This window comes from Symsagittifera roscoffensis, chromosome 5 (genome assembly GCF_963678635.1).
Source record: "Symsagittifera roscoffensis chromosome 5, txSymRosc1.1, whole genome shotgun sequence".
Classification (NCBI taxonomy): domain Eukaryota; kingdom Metazoa; phylum Xenacoelomorpha; order Acoela; family Convolutidae; genus Symsagittifera; species Symsagittifera roscoffensis.
In genome coordinates this window covers 67,025,422-67,045,774 of record NC_087066.1, presented here as the reverse complement: position 1 = coordinate 67,045,774, position 20,353 = coordinate 67,025,422, and the positions used below count along the sequence as shown (strand labels likewise).

At 35.4% G+C, this 20,353-nt stretch overlaps 3 protein-coding genes across 5 annotated transcripts in view; 2 read left to right on the top strand and 1 right to left on the bottom strand.

The window, feature by feature from the left end:
• The window catches only part of LOC134846528 (jouberin-like), a 439,624-nt gene that overhangs the window by 118,401 nt on the left and 300,870 nt on the right, over positions 1-20,353 (top strand). The window lies entirely within an intron of this gene.
• LOC134845693 (centrin-3-like) lies at positions 2,282-8,131 on the top strand. Its single transcript, XM_063862736.1, has 4 exons — positions 2,282-2,785; positions 3,239-3,392; positions 7,006-7,097; positions 7,479-8,131. The coding sequence occupies exons 1-4, from the start codon at positions 2,602-2,604 to the stop codon at positions 7,553-7,555; spliced, it is 507 nt and encodes a 168-aa protein (XP_063718806.1). The 5' UTR covers positions 2,282-2,601; the 3' UTR covers positions 7,556-8,131.
• On the bottom strand, positions 7,607-17,082 carry LOC134846845 (protein YIPF1-like). The gene is made up of 9 exons (XM_063864242.1): positions 17,076-17,082; positions 16,649-16,776; positions 14,785-14,871; positions 14,606-14,693; positions 14,132-14,317; positions 13,681-13,835; positions 10,355-10,474; positions 8,597-8,659; positions 7,607-7,933 (listed from the first exon to the last, which is right to left on the bottom strand). The coding sequence occupies exons 1-9, from the start codon at positions 17,080-17,082 to the stop codon at positions 7,922-7,924; spliced, it is 846 nt and encodes a 281-aa protein (XP_063720312.1). The 3' UTR covers positions 7,607-7,921.

The window sequence follows — 20,353 nt, the reverse complement described above, 5'->3', positions numbered from 1 at the left end:
AATTCTCCATAATAAAACTCGGATATGAAGCCAAAAAACCAATATAATTTGCCCGAAATACATCAATCCAAAAAAAAATTAAAAGAAAAAAAACAAACAAAGAAATTTCAACAAATCGAGTTAGTAAATTACAACCAATATAAAAAGAAAATTAGACCTTAAATAGCGCTAGAGTTTTCCAGGGCTTCGCCCTGATACGAGCAGTTTTGTTACAAGTTTTAAGGTTGACTGTGGAATTTAATATCGTACAAACACAATTTTGTGCTCTGAAAATTTTTCAAATTCTCCATAATAAAACTCGGATATGAAGCCAAAAAACCAATATAATTTGCCCGAAATACATCAATCCAAAGAAAAAATTAAAAGAAAAAAAAACAAACAAAGAAATTTCAACAAATCGAGTTAGTAAATTACAACCAATATAAAAAGAAAATTAGACCTTAAATAGCGCTAGAGTTTTCCAGGGCTTCGCCCTGATACGAGCAGTTTTGTTACAAGTTTTAAGGTTGACTGTTGTATTTAATATCGTACAAACACAATTTTGTGCTCTGAAAATTTTTCAAATTCTCCATAATAAAACTCGGATTTGAAGCCAAAAAACCAATATAATTTGCCCAAAATACATCAATCCAAAGAAAAAATTTAAAAGAAAAAAATAAACAAAGAAATTTCAACAAATCGAGTTAGTAAATCACAACCAATATAAAAAGAAAATTCCGAACTTGAGCAGGTATTCAAAATTCCAACAAGAACAACAGCTATCTGCGGCGCTAAATTAGTTGCGAACAGAAAATGTCAGAAAATGAGTCCACAGAAATCAAGTTATGAAAAAGTCTACTCTTCACAGTAGCCAAACTAAACTGGGTAAAGATTAAGATTGCTATTATTCCCCCAGTATTCCTAGTCGAGCCGCTGATTTTAATCGTTTTTTAAACCAGATTCGAGATAAATGTAAAAATTATAGGATTTCATCATTAAAAGTACCCAGGGAACCAGCATTTTGAGGTGCTTATGGATATATCATTAAAAGGTGCGCCCCAAAAAATTTAGGATCCCAAAATTCGAATCTATGCACCAAGCTATTATAAGACAAGCGAAAGGCATTTTTTGGCAGCCAAATCTTTTGATGCCTCCCTTAAAGATTATAGGCGGTGATGGCAGCCCTCACTAAATTAGGCCTACCCTAGGGATCACTAGTGGATCTTACTACTGTCATTCTGAGCTCAACTTCTGATCGTTTTTCGTAAAGCTAGCGCGATATGTCGTGCTATTAACCCGTTAGTGCAGATTTAGTCCGTCCTAGAAATCATTCCTAATTGATTTGAGACTGATAATGCCCTTTGTTCTCATAAAAACCTTGCTAAATGCAAAATTCATCTTTTGCTTCTTTAAAGAACGCCAGGGGGATGCTTTTCAAAAAACAAATCCTAAAAACTAAAACGTTCTGAATTTTTTTCCATTTCTTTTGTAGTCCTCATCAATTTTTTCATGTCGAACACTACCTCGTAGACCTTAAAGAGCACTAGAATTATTCAGGACTTCGCCCTGATACGAGCACTTGTGTTACATACTTTAAGGTTGACTGTGGACTTTAATGTCGTACAAACACAATTTTGTGTGCTGGGAATTTTTTTCAATTCTCCATAATAAAAATTCCATCCAAACCATTCGACTTCCCCTTTAGCCGACAAACGTCTGACTCTTCTTTCCAAATTAATAACACCACAGTCAGAGTACAAGCGTTCGTTAATGCCAAAGCTTGCATGTGTCCCCTGCATTTTTCAGCGGTTGAAACCCTGTAGCAGTACTGAAAAGTACGCGCGACCTCCGGTTCCGTTAACAAGTCTGCTCAGAATGTAAAATCGTCCTGCTGTGAAGCCCTTTTTGGGGACAAGATCATGTTTTGGTTGACATTTGGAAAATTCAATTAACTGGAACATAAACTTCTGATACAATCCGACGTTAAATATTTTTAGCTTGGAAGTTATCAATAGGTGAAACAAGTCTTGTATATTTTGAAATAAGTGAAAATAACTCAGATTGCGTTTTATTTTTTTGATTAAAAACCCTTCAACTTCCACTTTATCAGCAAAACTTTTTAGCGTATTCATAACCGTTAGTTAAGACTAGCTGATTGTCTGGCGTCTAATTTTTTGCCCGAAATTCTTGCTGAATCATTTTTTTTAGATGTGTCTCCTATTTCAAAGCTTTTTTATTCAAGGCTCTTTAAATTTGTTTTCTGTTTTCTTTATCACAATCTCATACAACGAAGGTCCCTCAATGGTACGGTTGCAAGAGATATTTTTGTAACGATTAGAAACGCGCGTCATAAAAATGAAAGCCGATGCAGTTTGATAACTTTTTAAACGTTACATCTCTTCAACTTTTGATGATTTGCTTAAAATTGAGTCGTTTTTATTAAAAACGATTAACGTGTTGAATTGAGTAATTTTACAATCCGGTGTTCGTTACTGTTTCCGCTCAAAGTATTCCTCCGTTTACACGAACTTCTTTTAAAACTTTTAAGTAAACAACTTCCAAATCGAACTTGAGCACCTCTAAAGAGACAGTTTTTCTTTTTCTATTCACCGTGAATTTTGCATGGCGGAGGAGGAGATGGAGTTCGAGAGTGAGGAGGACTACTGGAGTCATGCATTTGACACGTTCGACGCCAACTCGGACGGAGGAATAGACAGCGAGGAGTTGGAGTACCTGATGCAGATATGCAAACTGAACCCCACCAAGGAGACAGTGGCACACATCATGCAGCAGTACTCCTCAACAGGTACGCAATACAAAGAAGTGAGCAAACCCCGTGCCAAGGCCTTGACTTATGTTGCGACCGAATAGGATCGCCGAAATGGGCTTCCCGCGACCGAAAATCTACACTCCCGTCCGAGATCTGAGCCGCACTAAGTACTTCGCTTATGCCAAATATCACGTATTTGAAATCATAACTCCTAAACTGCATGTAATTATGGCAAGTATTTTGTGTGGAGTGCAAACCTACTGCGAAGCAGGCTGATGTTAGTTTTGACATTCCGAGAAATTTCACTAATAACTTACCTTAATAAGAGATCAAGAAGGGTTAAAAAATCTAAGATGTCAGGGTGTGACTAAGAAGGCATACGATGAGTGAGAAGCCAACATAACATTTCCTAACATAATTCTCTATGGCGGATCAAATGTGTTTTGTTTGCCTCCTTGGCGAGAGAAAAGTGAAATTTCTGTTTTTCAGGGGAGAAGAGACTGGGCAAGGAAGAGTTTGTGTTGATGATGAAGGAGAAGAGGGACAATGGGGAGTGGGCGGGAGATCCCTACGAGGACCTCCTCTCCGCATTCTCCCTCTTTGACACTGAGGGCACAGGCGAACTCACCATGGGCCAGATGATGTATGTTTCAAAATACAAAACAGGAATAGCCAGTTGCTGTGCAAGTAACACAACATTTTACAGCTACAGCTCAGATTTGGTTTCCGTAGATTTGCTGTTCTGAAATTTTTGGTCATCAAAACGATAAAAACTTATTTCAAAAAATATATTTTTTTGGTTTTTGTCGTTTTTGGAGGGGCGAATCAGAAAAAATCGTATGAAATATGGCATCAGCTGACACTTAAAGCTTATACAGAAATTTTCAATGTTAGTCTTTTATATGCTTAACAATAAGTGGGAAAAATTTTCACTGTTTTTCTCGACACAGGGATCTGTCAGGAAAAATTGAGAAACAGCTAATATACCGCTCAATAATGCTTCAAAAATGATAATTTGGCAGTGTCTGAAATGCTTGTATGGCACTAGATTACGTTGTATCTCGGTAAACAAATGAAACCAGAACAAACTTAATTTTTTAACTAGCTATTTTTTAGGGAAATTTTCATATACAATTTGGAAGATATTAATGCCCTGAGCACAAAATTAGAAAAATATTTTACATGCGACTGTCCTTGATAAAATTTGTTCTATTGACACACAAGCTTGAAATTCAAGTCATAGCCAACAGATAGTAGAACTCTTCAGCCATTCGCTTCTACACGTTCATACAACCGAGATAAAGAACAAATATCAAAACACAGTGGAGTTTACAACTTTTGCGATGCAATTTAGAACATTGCATCACAAGATATTGAATAGAAAAAAGAAGCAATTCATTTTTTTTTGAAAAACCAAGCTGAAAAAATAGTTGAAAAAAGTATAAGAAAAACAATATCTACAAAAATTTTACATTCTGGTCCCGCATGAGGTTCATAAGCAGCCTAACCAAACATTGAGAATCAATGACAAAACGGCAACTAAGCAAAAAAATGCGTAGACTACAAAGTCAAAAGGTTTCCAAAAAACGAGCACAGTTTCAAAAAATGTACAAGTTTTAAACAATTATTTTTTCATCAATTAAAATTTAAGGGAAACAAACTGGGCAGCGAAGGCTTACAATCTGTCAAGACAAGAAGTTAACGAGAAAACGAAAAAGCTTTCGATAAACGGTCAACATCAAAATTTAGACATGTTCTCAACCCAAAATTTTTTTTGCACAAAATTTAGGGCGTAGCAGATTGTGCGGGGGAAATTCCCAACCAATTTTTGTGGTTGAAGCTTTAACCTTGTTTGTTGCTGTACCTTACAAGAAAATGAAAAATAATACAAAAAAATCAGTCAAAAACTCCATCCCACTGAATTTTTCAAAAGTCGTAGAACGCCTGGTGACGCAAAAATGAGATTAAGCGGAATATATAGGCGCTCAGGGTAGTAACCGGTCTCTCCATTCATAACGCTTTTTAAAATTCTGTTCAATAAATTTTTAAAAAAATGTTTTTTTTTGTCAATCCAGCAAAATTTTCATTAGCGTCTGAAAAAAAAACATGGAAAAATCAAATCCCATGCATTTGATGCTATCTGTTTTATTTTCAGATCTGAATTTCTCATCAATAATCCAAATTATGAAAAAAACTTTTAAATCAACCGTTAAGTAGATATAGAAATGAGAATTTTGTAATAACACTCCACGTTGCGTTGTGATGGAGTCCAAATTTTTGCGACCTATCCCTACTAAAACACGCAAAAACATTGAAAAACTAACCCACGAAATTAAGCATCATTAGTTTACTAAGCCGATTTAAGATAAGCTTAACCCGTTTGAATGAAACAAATTTTTAAAAATAAAAATCAGATATGGTAAACTTACAAACTACAGAACAAAATTTCAAGTATAGTAAGACAGTTTGAAACAAAAACTAAAAAAACAAGCTTTGGAAAAAACTGCTAGAAAAACCTATCAAATAAAATAAATTGCAATTAAAAAAACGATAAATCAGCCAAAATAAATTAGGACAATAATGCAAGCGCAAAAAATCCAGTGACTTTCTGAAAGTTTGTCATTTTGTTAAATTAACCTGAAACAAAATTGATTTGATGTAATAACGCTCGCTACTTGCAATCCTTAAACTTTTATTCTGCTGAAAAACATTGACTGTTATCTATGTGTATGCAAGCTTTACCAATTTTAAGCAGAATTTTGCAGTTTAATATAATAAATTGATAAATTTTTTACAAATCACTGATTTTTTTTGCGCCTACAGAGATATCTGGCCAGCTAATTTGTTTTGAGTTTTTCTGCATTTAAAGCCCGCGTTGTTTTTGGTTGCAAGAGCAAGTTAGGTAAATTGGGAACTAGACATTTTCACGTGTTTCTCAAAATTTCAACTAAAACTACATATTACCTGTTGAAATAAACATACTGGGAAAAACATATGAAAAAAAAGCAACAAAAGCAAGACATCAGAAAATATTGAGTTTTTGAAACAACTTCTACTTTCGAATTTTGAAATAAAATTAGATCGCTTTAGCGCTTTTTGTTTTCTAGAATAATTTGTTAATGACACTTTGTTGAAACAATTAACCCGAATTGAGAAAACTAGATCATTAGGTATACTTTTTTATTTTGCTGAGAAATCTGAAAACTAAATTCTGCTTTCTTAACTAGTAGTCGATCACGTTTTCCGCGACTTTTTTGTTTTAAAAATTTGCTGTTCGATAGTGCAATTTACTCCTTTAAAAAGAAAATGAAATGAACTTAAAAAATCAAAATTCAAACCTCGAAGCAATAAAAGCAAGCCTGAAAATTTTTAAATTTATTTCCTCAAAAAATGATTATAAATACTTAAAAACGGGAAAAAATTAATTTAGTTTTCGAAACTACAAGGCAACACGTTTGTTGCTCTTATTGCACTTTCGCTTTATCTTTCATATCAATTTATGCTTCTGGAAAAAGAAACTAACGTAAACTAGAGAAAACTGAATCCACGCCTCGAAAAAAATATATATTTTAACAAGAACAAATTTAAAAAGGTTTCCTTAAAAACATTAGAAAAACGATATGCGTGAACCCGTAAAAAATGAATCCGAGACAGTTGGAAAAACGTAATTAACAAAATGAACTTGTAAAATGGACTCACAAAATTTAAAGATTTTGAGAATTGTTTATGATTGTTCTGTTTTTCATCAAATTTACCCAATTAAAAAAATTTGGATTAAAAAGTAATGTTTTATTGCGCTGAGAGATCTTAAATTAACACACATTTTCGAAACTGAAATTAATCAAAATTTGTTTCGCCATTTCAACTTTTTTAATCAAAAAATTGCCTTCCGATTATCAAATAACTTTAAATTGATCATGACCTACAAGTGTCTAAACTATGTTTACTGAATTTTCTTTAAGTCAAATTTCTAGGATCTTGCATATTTGCTGGATTTTTTGAAATCAAACCATTTTGAGAAGCATAAATAAATTAAACTTCTGAAACAACGATCAATTTTTTTTTCGTTTTTATTCGAGGGTGATTTGACTTCCATTTAATGAATTTTCTGAGGTGAACAAAAATACGGAATGCCAAACCGCATAAAATGCGGGCGAGCACAAAATTTATACTTTTCGTGAAAAACTTAAAAGTATCGATTATGGTTTATCATGATGGGCGCTAAATATATACTGCATGAAATTTCAATGTTCTAGAGGAATAATGCAGGAAGGGAACGAAGGTCTCAAACCCGAGGAGCTAGCCATGTTCGAGGAGGACTTCCGTTCATGCGATAAAGACCAGAGTGGTTAGTCATTTCGAAAACAGTATCCATTGCCACTGGCGTCGCAGACCAAGACCACACTTTTCACCTTTATGGGTAATGCATTGAACAGAAAAAATGATGACGCAACTTCGGATTTTGAATGAGTCCCCCCTTCCAAAAAAAGGCCCCAAATTGCGGCGGCTTAAGTTTTGCAAAAAGAGGGTCTATGAAGTAGTATTTCGGTGTAATTCGATCTAGTTACAAAAGTCAAAAATTCGAAAAACCACCCCAACCCACCTCGAAAAATTTTTGCACAATCAATTGAGCTATAAGGAATTCTTTAAGTCAGTAAGGTTTCTGAATAAACATCCGTGTTTCAGCGGAACACTTTTATGATGATCTCAATCTAGCTTTCTTTTTCAGGGACCATCAACATTAAAGAGTTTATAGAATTTCTGACCCGCATGGAGAAAATGTTCTTTGCAGTAGAGTATGAATAGAAACAGACTACCATGTTCCCTTTCAGAACAGACTACCATGATGCTTTCAAAAACATTTCAATTTGATTGAATTTACAAAAGCTGAGATAATTTATAAATTTACCCAATATACCAACATACAATCAAGTGTACATATTCGTTTAACATTTTCAATATTTACAGGACAATTCTGCAGGTACATTAAGTGTGATTTTACAAATAAAAGGCGTATTTTTGTCTTTGGAACTATATCTATCCCAGCACCAAATGAAACCGACAGATGAGTTCGGTTCAATCAAGTCCATTACTGAAGCTCCAGTCTCTTCTTCCGAATAACACCCAACTGATTGTGACATAAATGAATTTCTTTTTCGCAACTAACTTTCATCATAATAAACACTAAAACAAAAAGTGTCTTCAATTCGGAAAAGATTCTACCTTAAACACCAAGTTTCGAGACCAAGTTTTAGAAAACCAACACCCTCATATTTCCTTTACCTTTCTAGAGTTGTACCTAAATAGAAAAAGAGAATGTAGAAACTCACGATCAGAAAAAAAAACATACCCGATTCGATTGGATCAATCTGCATGTATCAACTGTAACGTGCCCTTTTCAACTGTTACAAATTAGGAAAAATTACTGTTTAAAAACGTCATGGACATTGAACCAAGAAAATCTAACAAAACTACCTAAAAAACAACTGCTCAGAGATTTATCATCTCACCAAAAGCTAGTAATTCATTTCGTTAAGCCTGAACCTCTAGGCCAGCTTCAAAAATTTTTGTTTTTGAGATTTCGTTGATTGCTGAAGAATACAGTTTCCGCTGAATGTTAACAAAAAATCATCCAGATTTTTTCATGTAACAGTTCACTTCTGTTTCATCACGAAGCAAACAACACTATACAGTGGTTGTTGTTAACTTGACCATCTGATGCAAAGTAATGTTTGTCAAATTGTGAGCTTTGTTTGTGGCTGGTTCTGATGTCAAATTGGCTAGTAGTCCTGTTTCGTTCACACTCGATGCCATCAGAAATCTTATATGTAGGATGTTCCCACTTACCATAAAGCCAATCACCAGACCTCCATGTAACAACACAATTGCAGCCAAGGTGCCAAACAGCAACTAAACAATTGGAAGACAATGAGCATTCAGAAAACTTTCGAGTTTCCTGAAACATAGTACATCAGCTTCAAGCTCAATCAAATTAAAGAATATTTTATCATAGGTACTTTTTCCATATAATTAATTGGTACAATTTTCACAATGAGAGAACACTGTGTCAATACGTATTTTTTTCATTTTGATTGGAAATCTAAAAATGAAATTCAATTGTCTTTTTTTGCGCCATTTACACCTTACAATAGAAGAGCAGAATATGCTTTCCTTTCAGCAAATCAATTTGATTTGAAGTCAAATCGATTGAAGACAAATCAAGAAAAAATAAAAAACATAACCAACTGACAGTTGGAAAAGAGTAAAGAACGCAACGAAACTGAAACGAAACTGACTTAATTTGTTAAAATCAACTCAATTTGAGGAAACTGGATCAATAGGTAAAATTTTTATTTCACTAAGAAATCTGATAATTAATTTCCATTTTCGAAATTAGAAGCCGATCATGTTTTTCGTGACCTTTACACTTTTGCCGTTCTATAGTGCAGTTTGCCTTCCTTTTAACAATGAAAATGCACTGAGCTTTTAAAAAATTTTAAAAAAATCAGCAAGACGTATTTAAAAGTACTCAATTACGTTCATAACTCTTAATCAATAAAAATACATAAGACAAAAAAGGATAGCTGGTTGCTGCGCAAGTAGCACACAATGTTCCGACCATATTCTTGAAAAAACTACAAAACTTTTTCCAATTTTAGGCCGTTTTTTTGTGCGCGGTGTGATTAAGATCTGAAAGAAAGCCTACAACAAAAGCCTAAAAAATGGACAACATTTTTAATGAAAAATGACAAAAAAACAAAAAAAATATGTACATTTTTTGAATTTTTGAGTTTGTTATTCTCAAAATTGCACTAAAAACATTCGAAAACTATCTATTTTTTACTGGAGTAAAGTTAAACTTTCACGGTTTGAGTAAAAATCTCGTTTGAATTTCACGACAATTGCGTCTTATTTTGCCTGATGATAGGCTTCCGCTTAAACTGTTTGAAAAAGCACAGCCAACAGTTAGTTGGAAGAGTCACGAACGCAAGAAAATAGAAAATGAATTATCTACTTTCGAACTTCAAAGAAAAGATATATTGCCTCCAGCTTTCTATATTTCAAGAAAAATTTATGATGGGCGCTTTTTAGATAGAATTACATCAATTTAATGAGAAAACTGAATCAACATAAGTTTTTTATTCCGCTGGGAAATCTAAAATTAAAATGCACTTTCGAAACTAGAAATCGATCACATTTTTTTGACCCTTTCACTTTTGCTGTTCGAATGTGGAGGTTTAGCTTCTTTTCATAAAATAAGATGAAGTGAACTTAAAAAAATGAAAAGTCAAACAGAGAAAAATCAAATTTAACGTTAACAAAGTTTACGACTTTTTCTTGAAAAAAAATCACCACGACCTATATAAGAGTAGTCACTACGCTCATGACTCTTTAAAAACTTTCAATGGCTTTTCTAGTCGTGATTCAGAATCCAAAAAGATAACATGAAAAACTATCGCAGCGCCAAAAAACTAGCCAGTATGATACCCAGAAGCTGTTGCAAATAAACCCCATTGCTTTCTTGAAGCTTAAATTCAAGCTCTTTCGGACAAAAAATGGCAAAAATGAGAATTTTCTTATCAAGACAGTTGTTATTCTACTCACAGGCATGTCTTCCTCCTTGAGAGATGGCCAGAAGGCGAGACAGAGGGCTGCAGAGGAGACTAGGAGGGCCACTATAGCCACCGTCCACTGAACTGCACTCACTGGGATCAGCCACAACAGCTAAACAACACACACACCCTCACACACAAACTCAATAACTTACACACGTTTGCATCTCTTGCAGATATCACTACATATGTTCCAGTACATGAATCGGTCAAAGAATGTTGCCTGATGTTTTTCGATTTCACTTTTCAAATTGTATTGTTAACTGTATTGTGATCAGAGAATTAATGTTTTATGTCAAACAATAACTCAAACAGTTCTTCCGAAACAGAAAAATAGAAGAACATGGTTCAAATCTTAAAAATGCAGTAAATTAACACGGAAAAATTGACCTGGGGAAAAACAACACAAAACCAAACATAAATACGCACTTCGCAAACACGAGCAAAATAAAAAGAAACTATAACGGTCTAGATAAAAAACTTGAATGAATGAACATAGCCAAAAACAAGTTGTTGAAATGCCAATGGCGCCAAGCAGACCAAAAAATGACATTATGTAAAAATAATCAATGTTCTAGTTTCGATGAAAAAATGTATCGCCTTGAGGCTCTTTAAATTTCAATATTTTTTAATGATTGACACATTTTCCATAAAACTAACCCAATTTGAGATAGACGAAGCTGTCTTTGCAAACGAAAGCGAGCAAACGCCAAAAATGAATTAAGAAAAGAATAGGTGAAAACATAGCCAACAGAGAGGGGGAAAGAGTCAACAAACGCAAACAAAAAAATGACCAATTTTTCGAAAACATCGCAACTGTCAAATTTTAAAGAAAAAAAGAGGACCGTAAAGCTCTTTGATTTTCTAGGAGAATTTGTGATTGACACTTTTTTGATAGAATTACACAGAGCCGAAGCCTAGCTGTGCATCTCTTGCGATACCACAAAAACAGCATTGCAAGCTAGCAGACAGGAAAGGAACAGAGAGCCTAAATCAAAATCAAAAATTTTCGAAAACAAAAACAAACTTAAAAAACTTTAAAATATTATCTGGAATGATGTTCTATTTGCGCCGCGTTTAACACGTCCAGAAACACATTCGACGGCGTTTCGAGAATCAAAAACAATTTTGAACGAAATAAAAAAAACTTTGAACTATAAATTCTATTCTAAAATTCTCACGTTTTCTGCAATCCAGAAGAAAGCATACAAATTATGGTCCCCTCGAACGACTCAAAATTAGGTGAGTACGCCGATAAAAAATAAGCACAAAAATCAAGCTGTCATTTTTTTTAATGGAGATTTCCCCGTTTGAAGAAAAAACAGGTCCTGGTCAGATTCAAACCCAGGAACTTTGTTGCCCCTGGCGTATTCGTTGCCTCCAATCTAAGTGGGCCGGAGACGCTTAAAAAATTGAATTCATTATAAATCAAGATAACAAGTGATTCTGTTAGGCAAGCTGTTAACCCGAAAAAAGTCTATACTCCAATTTGATAACGATTGCTTATTCCAAGAGTAAATACAACTTGAAAAAATTGGCTCAATAGTTAATTTCTTTATTCCGATGACAAATCTAAAAAATAAAATATACTTTCAAAATTGAAATTCGAACTAGATTGCTGTTTGATAAACGAGTTTACCTTTCTTTATACAAAGGAAAAAAAACTGATGTGAAAAAGAAGTCAAGTCCGGCCGCAAAAAACTTAATTTGAGCCTGAACAAGTTTGAGATTTTAATAGAAAAAAAACGGAAAAAAATCATCTCGACCTTTACAAGAGTCTTCGCTCGTTCACCGACTCTTAAAAAAGCCTCAAAAAACTATTTCTTCATCCGGAATCTGATCTCTGGCCTGGATGGTAGGAGTCTCACGTGCTGGCATCACCACCACAGATGCTATTTAAGTTTCAGAGCTATCAGGCAAAGTTGCCACCAAATAAGCACATTGTATTTGCCAGTTGGAAACGGAAAAAGTGGATTTGTAATATAACAATACGCTCGATCGTTTGAGTCAAAATGGATCAATTAAAAATTTTCCCCGCTGCCAAATCAAAAAGTTTGCGACTAAAAATCAATCAAGTTCTCGAATTGATCTTTCATTACAGAATAAATTGCCTTCCTTTTGCCAAACAGAATTAAAATGGAAAAAAAAAATCGAAAATTCTAAAGCCAACAATCAATTTCTGCGTACACAAAAACAAACAGTACCTATCCAATTGGTTCACTTCGTTCCTCGACACTGATAAAAAATATATAGCCAACAGACAGTCGGAAAAGAGTCAATGAACCCAAGACAACGGAAAAAAGACTGACTTGTTTTTTGAAAATTTTATTTTTCGAATTTCACAGAAAAACAATATATGACCTAAAAATTATGACCTCTTTGAATTTTCCGAACAAATTATGATTGAAACTTATTAGCTAAAATTAACCCAAATTGAGAATACTGGATCAATAGGAAGAAAAAAATTCAGTTGGGAAATCTGAAAATTAAAAACCACTTTCAAAACAAGAAGATGGTCACCTTTACACTTCTACTGATCGATAAATTCTACTTCGCTACGTTCTCTTAATAACTAAAACGAGCCAATTATGCGCAGTTTGCGATTGGCATTGAAAAAATTGGATTCCAAATATAACACAATGCGCGTTGTGTAAAAATCTTTCAGATGGTTGAAAAAACTGCAATAGCCTATAATGATCTTTCACTGTCCAATGCAATTTACCGCTGGATTTAATCATAAACTGTAATAAAACTGGCGTAAAGATGAATCCCTTTGGTCAAAATTCGTGAGATCAGAACTGAAAATGCTAAGTAAATGGGCAGGAAAATTTGAAAAACATATGACCTATATAAGTGGGTGATATATTACAACAGGTGGTAGGTTCAATTTCAATAGCAGTATCATTTTTGCCATATTTCGCAAATTACTTAAAAACTATTTCAAAAGCCAAATTTTTAGGCCAAAGAAGTTAAAAATGCGAATCTTAGTGTTAGTACAAGTGATTGAAAATGCAATGACTATATTATGCATTATAGTTCTCAAATTTAATTAATACCGAAATTGAAATAATCAAATTTAATAGACGTATGTGTTAATAAGTGTCAATCAACGAAGTGAGGACACTTATAGCTGATATGTTACAATAGGTGGTAATTTTGAGTTACTCAAAATTACCACCTATTGTAACATATCACATAAGTGTCTTCACTTCTTTGATTGACACATACGTCTACTTACATAATTATTCAAGTTATCCATACATATAGGGTTAGCCTCAATCCATTGACCACATTTCATGTTAAAATATTGTGACTTACAGAGGCTGGGATGAATACTGAAAGTGAGTATCCATAGACACAGACAACCTCCAGCAAAGAAATCATGTTGAGGCTCTTTCTCCATCTCAGGAACAGCCAGAGCAGCACAGGCACGAAACACATGTAGAGACTCACCATCAGACCCGCAGTCGATACTAAACAAGTCGTATGCGATGAGTTAAAAAAACATTCATTGTTTTATCATATATTCCTCATATCATATAACAGCACTGCTTTTTCTTGTTCGTCATTAAAGTTCATGTCCGCGCAAAAACGTAACCAATTATAAAAAAGTTCTATAGTTTCTAAGTGTATCTTAGGATTTTAAAGTGGCTTCCAAGCTCTCCATGAGCAAATACGCAGACCATTATAGAATATCATTAATCCTCATATTCTCAGAGAGATGCTTTGCATAGTATCGATTTTAATTTGTGATTCATTGGGTACTTACTGGTGTCTAAATCATATGCCCACTTGCTGGTCTGAGACACATCCGCATTTTTGTTTGGTTTGTCGCCGGTGTCGTTTATGGGAGACTTTGCATCGGACACATTATTTGTGTGAGTCTTGATGAGAGAGGAGACATTTCCGTTTACTGCGATCGAGAAAACCAGAGTTGCTGCAATCCAGAATGGACCTGTGAATTAAAAAATATAAGCCTGGCAACGGTGAAACTAGTCAACTACGGAGATGCGAAATTGCACTTGATCTACGCAATAGAAAAACAACGAATGTGCTTCGTAAACCTTTGATTTGAGGTGCTTTGTAAACCTTCAAATTACCACACCAAAATTATTCAAGCCCCAACCTTCCGATAAAGAGTAATAGAAAAGTCTCAATATGACAGGTGCGATTTTTAATCTAGTATTCAAGCACCAGCTTCGCTTGTGTAGAAAAATGCGGGTTGATAGTTACAGACACTAACCATAAAGATCCGGATTAGGTCTCAGTTGGTGCTTCACGAAATTTTTTCTCCAGTTCAAAATGATCGATGCGTATATCCTACTTATCACCTTAAAAACAACATTATTAATTAGAAGACAGTTTGCAAATACTGCACTCAATTATATAATTAATGGAAAAAAACAACGATTTTTGACTGACGTGATGTGTTTCAACGTCGAAAAACGACTGGTAATACTCAAACGAGAGGAACCCCTGCTTGCTTTGTCCAGTTTCCGGGTTGAGTAACTACAACATCAAAATTAGATTCTAAACGTAATAAGAGCAGCAGGTTACTATGCCAGTATCACAGAATGCTCCTACCCTGGTAATTAAATAATTTGAAAATGGAAAAAAAAATGCAATTTTTGCTCTTTGTTATAAAAATGCGCTGAGCTGAATTTACTCCGACAGCTAAAAAAACGCCTTGATATGTTTGGAATTCCTTGATACGTTTTCGCATCCGAATCATTCCTAAAATAACTTTGGAAAATGGACAAAAATGAAATTACTGAAATAGCAAATCAATTGAATTAAGTCTTTTCAAAAATAGGTATTTTTGATGATGAACATACAACCAAAACCAAAAAGAAAAATACAGCTGCAGAGGTCAACTTCAGTTGCGTCATAAGAAAAGAAAAAAGCGAGAAAGTAGATAAAATACCGTTCGGCAAATCTCCATTGACTATAAAGCTTCCATTAGGAATACAAGCGTTCTGCCTCCAACTTGGCAATCTTGCTACCGAAACGCACCTACAATTTGCAATAAAGGAAAGTTGAACAAGCCGTTCCTAAGGCACGGTGAAAAGGCACTATATCACATAGTGAAATTCTTTTTCTGGATTCACTGCAGCTAGAATATAACACACGAGTAGACAGTCAAACACCATTTTCTGAAGCAGAACGGTGCAACACAAAACCATTCAAACAGCAAGGCTCAAATGTGGATAGCATAGCAACAACGAGTGAAAAGCTGAGACAGACAGGAAAGAAAAATTTTCAACTTCTCTGGGCGAAAATTTATTTCAACCTACAGAAAAAGAAAAGTGGATCTACAGAAAAAGAAACGCGTCGCTACTTCTGGCTACAGATGGTTTCTTAAGTGAGCTACTGACCAAGCAAAGCCGAACGGCAACGTTAGCTTTTCAACGACAGAGCAGTTAGTTAAGCGAAAACTTATTCAAAAACTCTCTTTCGTACAGTAAATTGATATTGATTCTAATACGTTTCCCGCAACATAAGTGAAGAAACGGAACATCTAGCACATCCTGATGGTAATAAAACCCGAATCAGAATAGTAATCCCAGTGAAAATGCTTTTAAAACTAGCAAACTTTCCCAGTCCAAGAAATGAAAATACTTGGAGTTACCTTCGATTATGAACTCACATTCCAGCCACATATTAACAATTTGAGTAAAAAGTTATCAAGTTCTAAATGAAACTATCAGAATTGAAACAGATTTAAGAGTATCTAATAGAGCCAGATAACTTATGCCTTGCCAGTTGGGCTTGCGCCAACATAATTACGCTAAGATCCATTGACCGTGTTCAAGAATAGCCAATGAAACTTACTATCATTAGGAAAACTTAATTCTATCGACTCAATCATTGAAAGAACAGATGCCAGCCTACTTCAACAAGCAAAGAAAAAAAACAACTTCCATATTTTACATCATCTCGTGCTTCAACGTGAAAACTATTCCACAAGCCGCCTCAGAAATAGAACAGCACATGCAATATCAGAAACTAGAAAAACATGTGAAACTTTTCCCGCGGCGCTCCATTAGATGCAAACTTAACAAACTTTAATTTTGTTAAGTGTAAAGTATTCATAAATTATATGTGTTTATAAATTCATTAACATTTCTTCTTCTTCCTTTATGCTACTGTAAAGATTCACCTGCGTTCGAAAAAAGATCTCCGTAAGACGTCAAAACTCCTACTACTACGTTCGAAAGCATTGAGTTTTTCTGACAAATGAAACAAAAATCCAGGCAAACTTAATAAATTTCCAAGATTAACTTACGTTGGCTTTATCGTCTTGGTCTGAATCAACCTCTGAATCATGATTGCTGCCAATGGGTATTCTAGCAGGAGTGGTATCTCGGGATTGGTTCGTTTTATCTTTGTCCCCATTGTTGCCAGTGCTGTAATCTGTTTAAGAATAAGTAACATAACTTCTCAAATGATGTATTAAAATGATGTTTTTCAGTTCTGAAAAATACCTCCAAATTGTAAATCTTGCGGCGATATTCCGTGTTCATCCTAAAACCTCCAGAGATTATAATAAAACCTTTACAATGTAAAAAACTTGCAAATAGTTACTTATCAAACTGTTAACCACGCACCATTTCCAATCCTGAAACAATTGTATATGGAATATTTAATCGCTTTGAACATCTCAAAACCTTTCTTTAGAAAAATAAAACTTTACGATACTTCGCATTACTTACGATACATAATTAAATGTAACTGCAAGTATAAAAAAAGTTGATTCGGAATAGTGATGTAGTATGATGCCATTTATATTCTGCAGTGAGTCGATGTGACGTGGATAAAAGTAATTTCGAGCATTTTGTAAATTCTGTTCGATGACACTGTAACCATTTTACGAACATTGCGCGATTCAATGAGGACATTGACCGGACTGTCCGGGGAGTATGTGACATTCGACCAGAATGGCCAAAATGCAATCTCTGCAGATTTCGAAATTTTAGCAGTGAACCTTCCGAGTTAATGATTTTGAAGGATTAACGACGTTATTCGGATGATTAGCAGAACGGTGAAGGTCAGGATATTCCCGTATTTTAAAATTTTCGAAGTGATGACGTAACATTTCTGAGAAATGCTGAAACGGCCATTTTAACAAAAAACGAGAGAGAAAACACAACAACATTAGTTGCGCTGACGATAGCAACGACAATCGTGATAAGAAAAACAGCAGCAGATTGCAGAAAACGTTCCGAGTTGCAACTATTGTGCTGCGACAATAGTTGCAAGGCCGTTGCGAGCAACGGTGAAGGGTGAGAAACCAGCCTTCCGGATTAGGAGGAAATCAAGATTAGCGAGCTTGATTCAGTGGATTCAAGAATTCGGAAGGGTTTCGGGACTGAAACTTTTAGCCTGTTATTAAAACTTTTAGCTTCCTGTCATGTCCTGACTTGAATTTAATTAATATCTAGATTCATTTTGATAAGGATGAGAAGCTAGGAGTTGGGGGGAAAGGGTTGATCCATCTTCGATGGAGATGATGATTTTTATCTACTGAACAAAAACAATAGTAATATAATAAGTAGTAACCCTGTTTTTAGGAGTGACCTCGTGGTCTGGGGATACTGAGACCCAGCCATGAGCTCACTATTTGCATGTAATTAAGTTAATTTGAGCGTTCTGGTCGAAGCCGGAGAACAGTAACGTTTTTGTCGACCCGATGTTGGAAAAACCACCGAAAAGTACTGGCTTGGTAGAGACGGTGAAAAGCATGCAAAGCTCTGTTTAGACGCTAGCCAGTCGTCTTAAGACTTAGTTTTGTTATCCGTCGATATGTATCTTCCGGGCGAATGTTACATACATGTTTTTATGGCGCTCCTGGGTGTTATTCTTTTATAACATCATGACCGGCGGAACCGTTAACGAGCACTCCGCGCCGAGCGGATGCTCACATTAACGCCCTTAATAGGCCTAAACCGCCGGGGCGGAAGGGTAGTTCGGAACGCGGAGGCCTTCCGGATTGCCGTGAATAGTTTTTTAACCTAGTTAAGACCGAAAATTCACGAACCAGGAAGGGTGGGGGGATCGGCCGTCCCCTCGTCCCCTGAGTGGTTGGTGACCAAAAACACTTAAAGATATAAGTAAAACCAAACAAAAAGTAGTATAGTACCCAAGGAAAACAAAAAACATAAAAAATAACCGAAAAAACCAAAAACAGTAAAAAAGTTAAAAAAAATCAGTAGAAATCATCCCCCCAGACAAGATGTGATCCGACCCCCCCGTTTGTTGTTGATAGATATATTGTTGTTACAGGCATTTATATCAGTCAGGATCGTTACGATCAGTTTTGTAGCCCGTTTGTGAGGCTTGTACTGTAGGGTTATTTGAGCATTTAAGCACGTTAATGATAAATTGCGCTCAATCCGGAAGGGTCAGCTGATTTGCGCTCAATTCGGAAGGGTCTTGGGTGAAGACCGATCCGGCAAGCAGTACAAGGAGCAACAAGAAGGGGCTCAACGACAACAACAATCGACTGTTGGGTATCGTTAACAAGTTTTGTATCCCTTTTGGTACAAAAAGTAAGATAGTAATCTGTGGGGGGCTCGACAGTGCTGCACTGTAGTGACCCTTCACCGAACTGCGAATATCCGAGTTAAGCACCTTGATTCGGATATTAAGGAAACCCGGAGGGGTATAGTATTACTAATATTATTACTTACATAGCCTATATTAATAGTCTTATATCGTTTTTCCTGTTGTTTTGATTGAACCCGAAATCTCAGATCTGGACGGAGGGGGGGGGGGGGTAGGTAACGGGAAAACTCAAAAAGAATCAAACAGCTGTGAAAAAAATAAAAAAAAATCAAAACTATTCCGAGGGCCATGAATCTTTGAGACAATTTGCGCGTACCCGTTTATATTGGGTAGCTTCCGTAACCCGAAATTTCAGACTTAGGAGGAAACTGGCGAGTAACGCACCTCCAAAGCTTCGAATTTTGAACAAATAAAAAACTGCATATTATGGAAAAATGATCTGCATCCTGTAACTGTACTCTGACAGCACCCAATTACAGGGTTCGTAATTTCAAATTTTATTATGTTTTTGAACAAAGTTTTTTTTAAATTCATTTTTAACTTTGTAGCAGTCGTCTACTTCGGTCAAACATTAGGCTAGGAGAACTAGGCTATGTAACCATTGGCTGAAGGGTCGGTGACACTACCTCTTGTCTTTTCGCACCTCAATCTGTCAGAGCCAATTCGGTTCACTTAAGACAGGGAACGTCGAGATCGTGTTACAGCTTAAAGGCTACTACCAAAATACCCGCACTCTAGAAACAATTATGTCCCCATGACTAGGTCTCTCTAAATACCTAAATCACGCAAACGCCGTACAAAAATAGGTTTGGAATGTAACAGTTGCCTACTTAAGTGACATATGAGGTTAAAGAAAAACAGGCCCTAAAAATATTGGCTCAAGAGTCAGGGTTACTATATCTTGTGTTTTTCTACCTCAAACGGTCGGAGCCAATTTGGTTCACTTGCGACATGAGACTAAAAACTTTGTTACAGCTTAAAGGCCACTACCAAATACCCCCTCACTCTAGAAAATAAGAACGTTGGGGACTTAGGTCTCAAAATAACTAAAACACGCGAAAGCCGTTAAAAACAAGGTCGGAACAATCCGTATAGCTATTTTTTGTTAAACAGTGGAACTTTGATCCATTTCAGTTGGATCAACCTACACTTCTCCTTGTCTCAACATAACAATATAAAACACACTCAAGAATTTTAAATTGGGTACACACATACCGGCATACTCTAGAATTAGAGTAACTAAATTAACCAGTAACTCTAGCATAAATGGATAATCAAGTTTGACTCAAGAAGTTTCGGATAAGTCAGTTTTAACTCAAGAAACAAGTTTTGGTTCTGGACCATTGGGAGACTTCGCTTGTCCACCTTTCCACCAAAGGTTTACTCTGGTCCGCTTCTAATCTGTCTCTTCTTTATCCGCGATTGC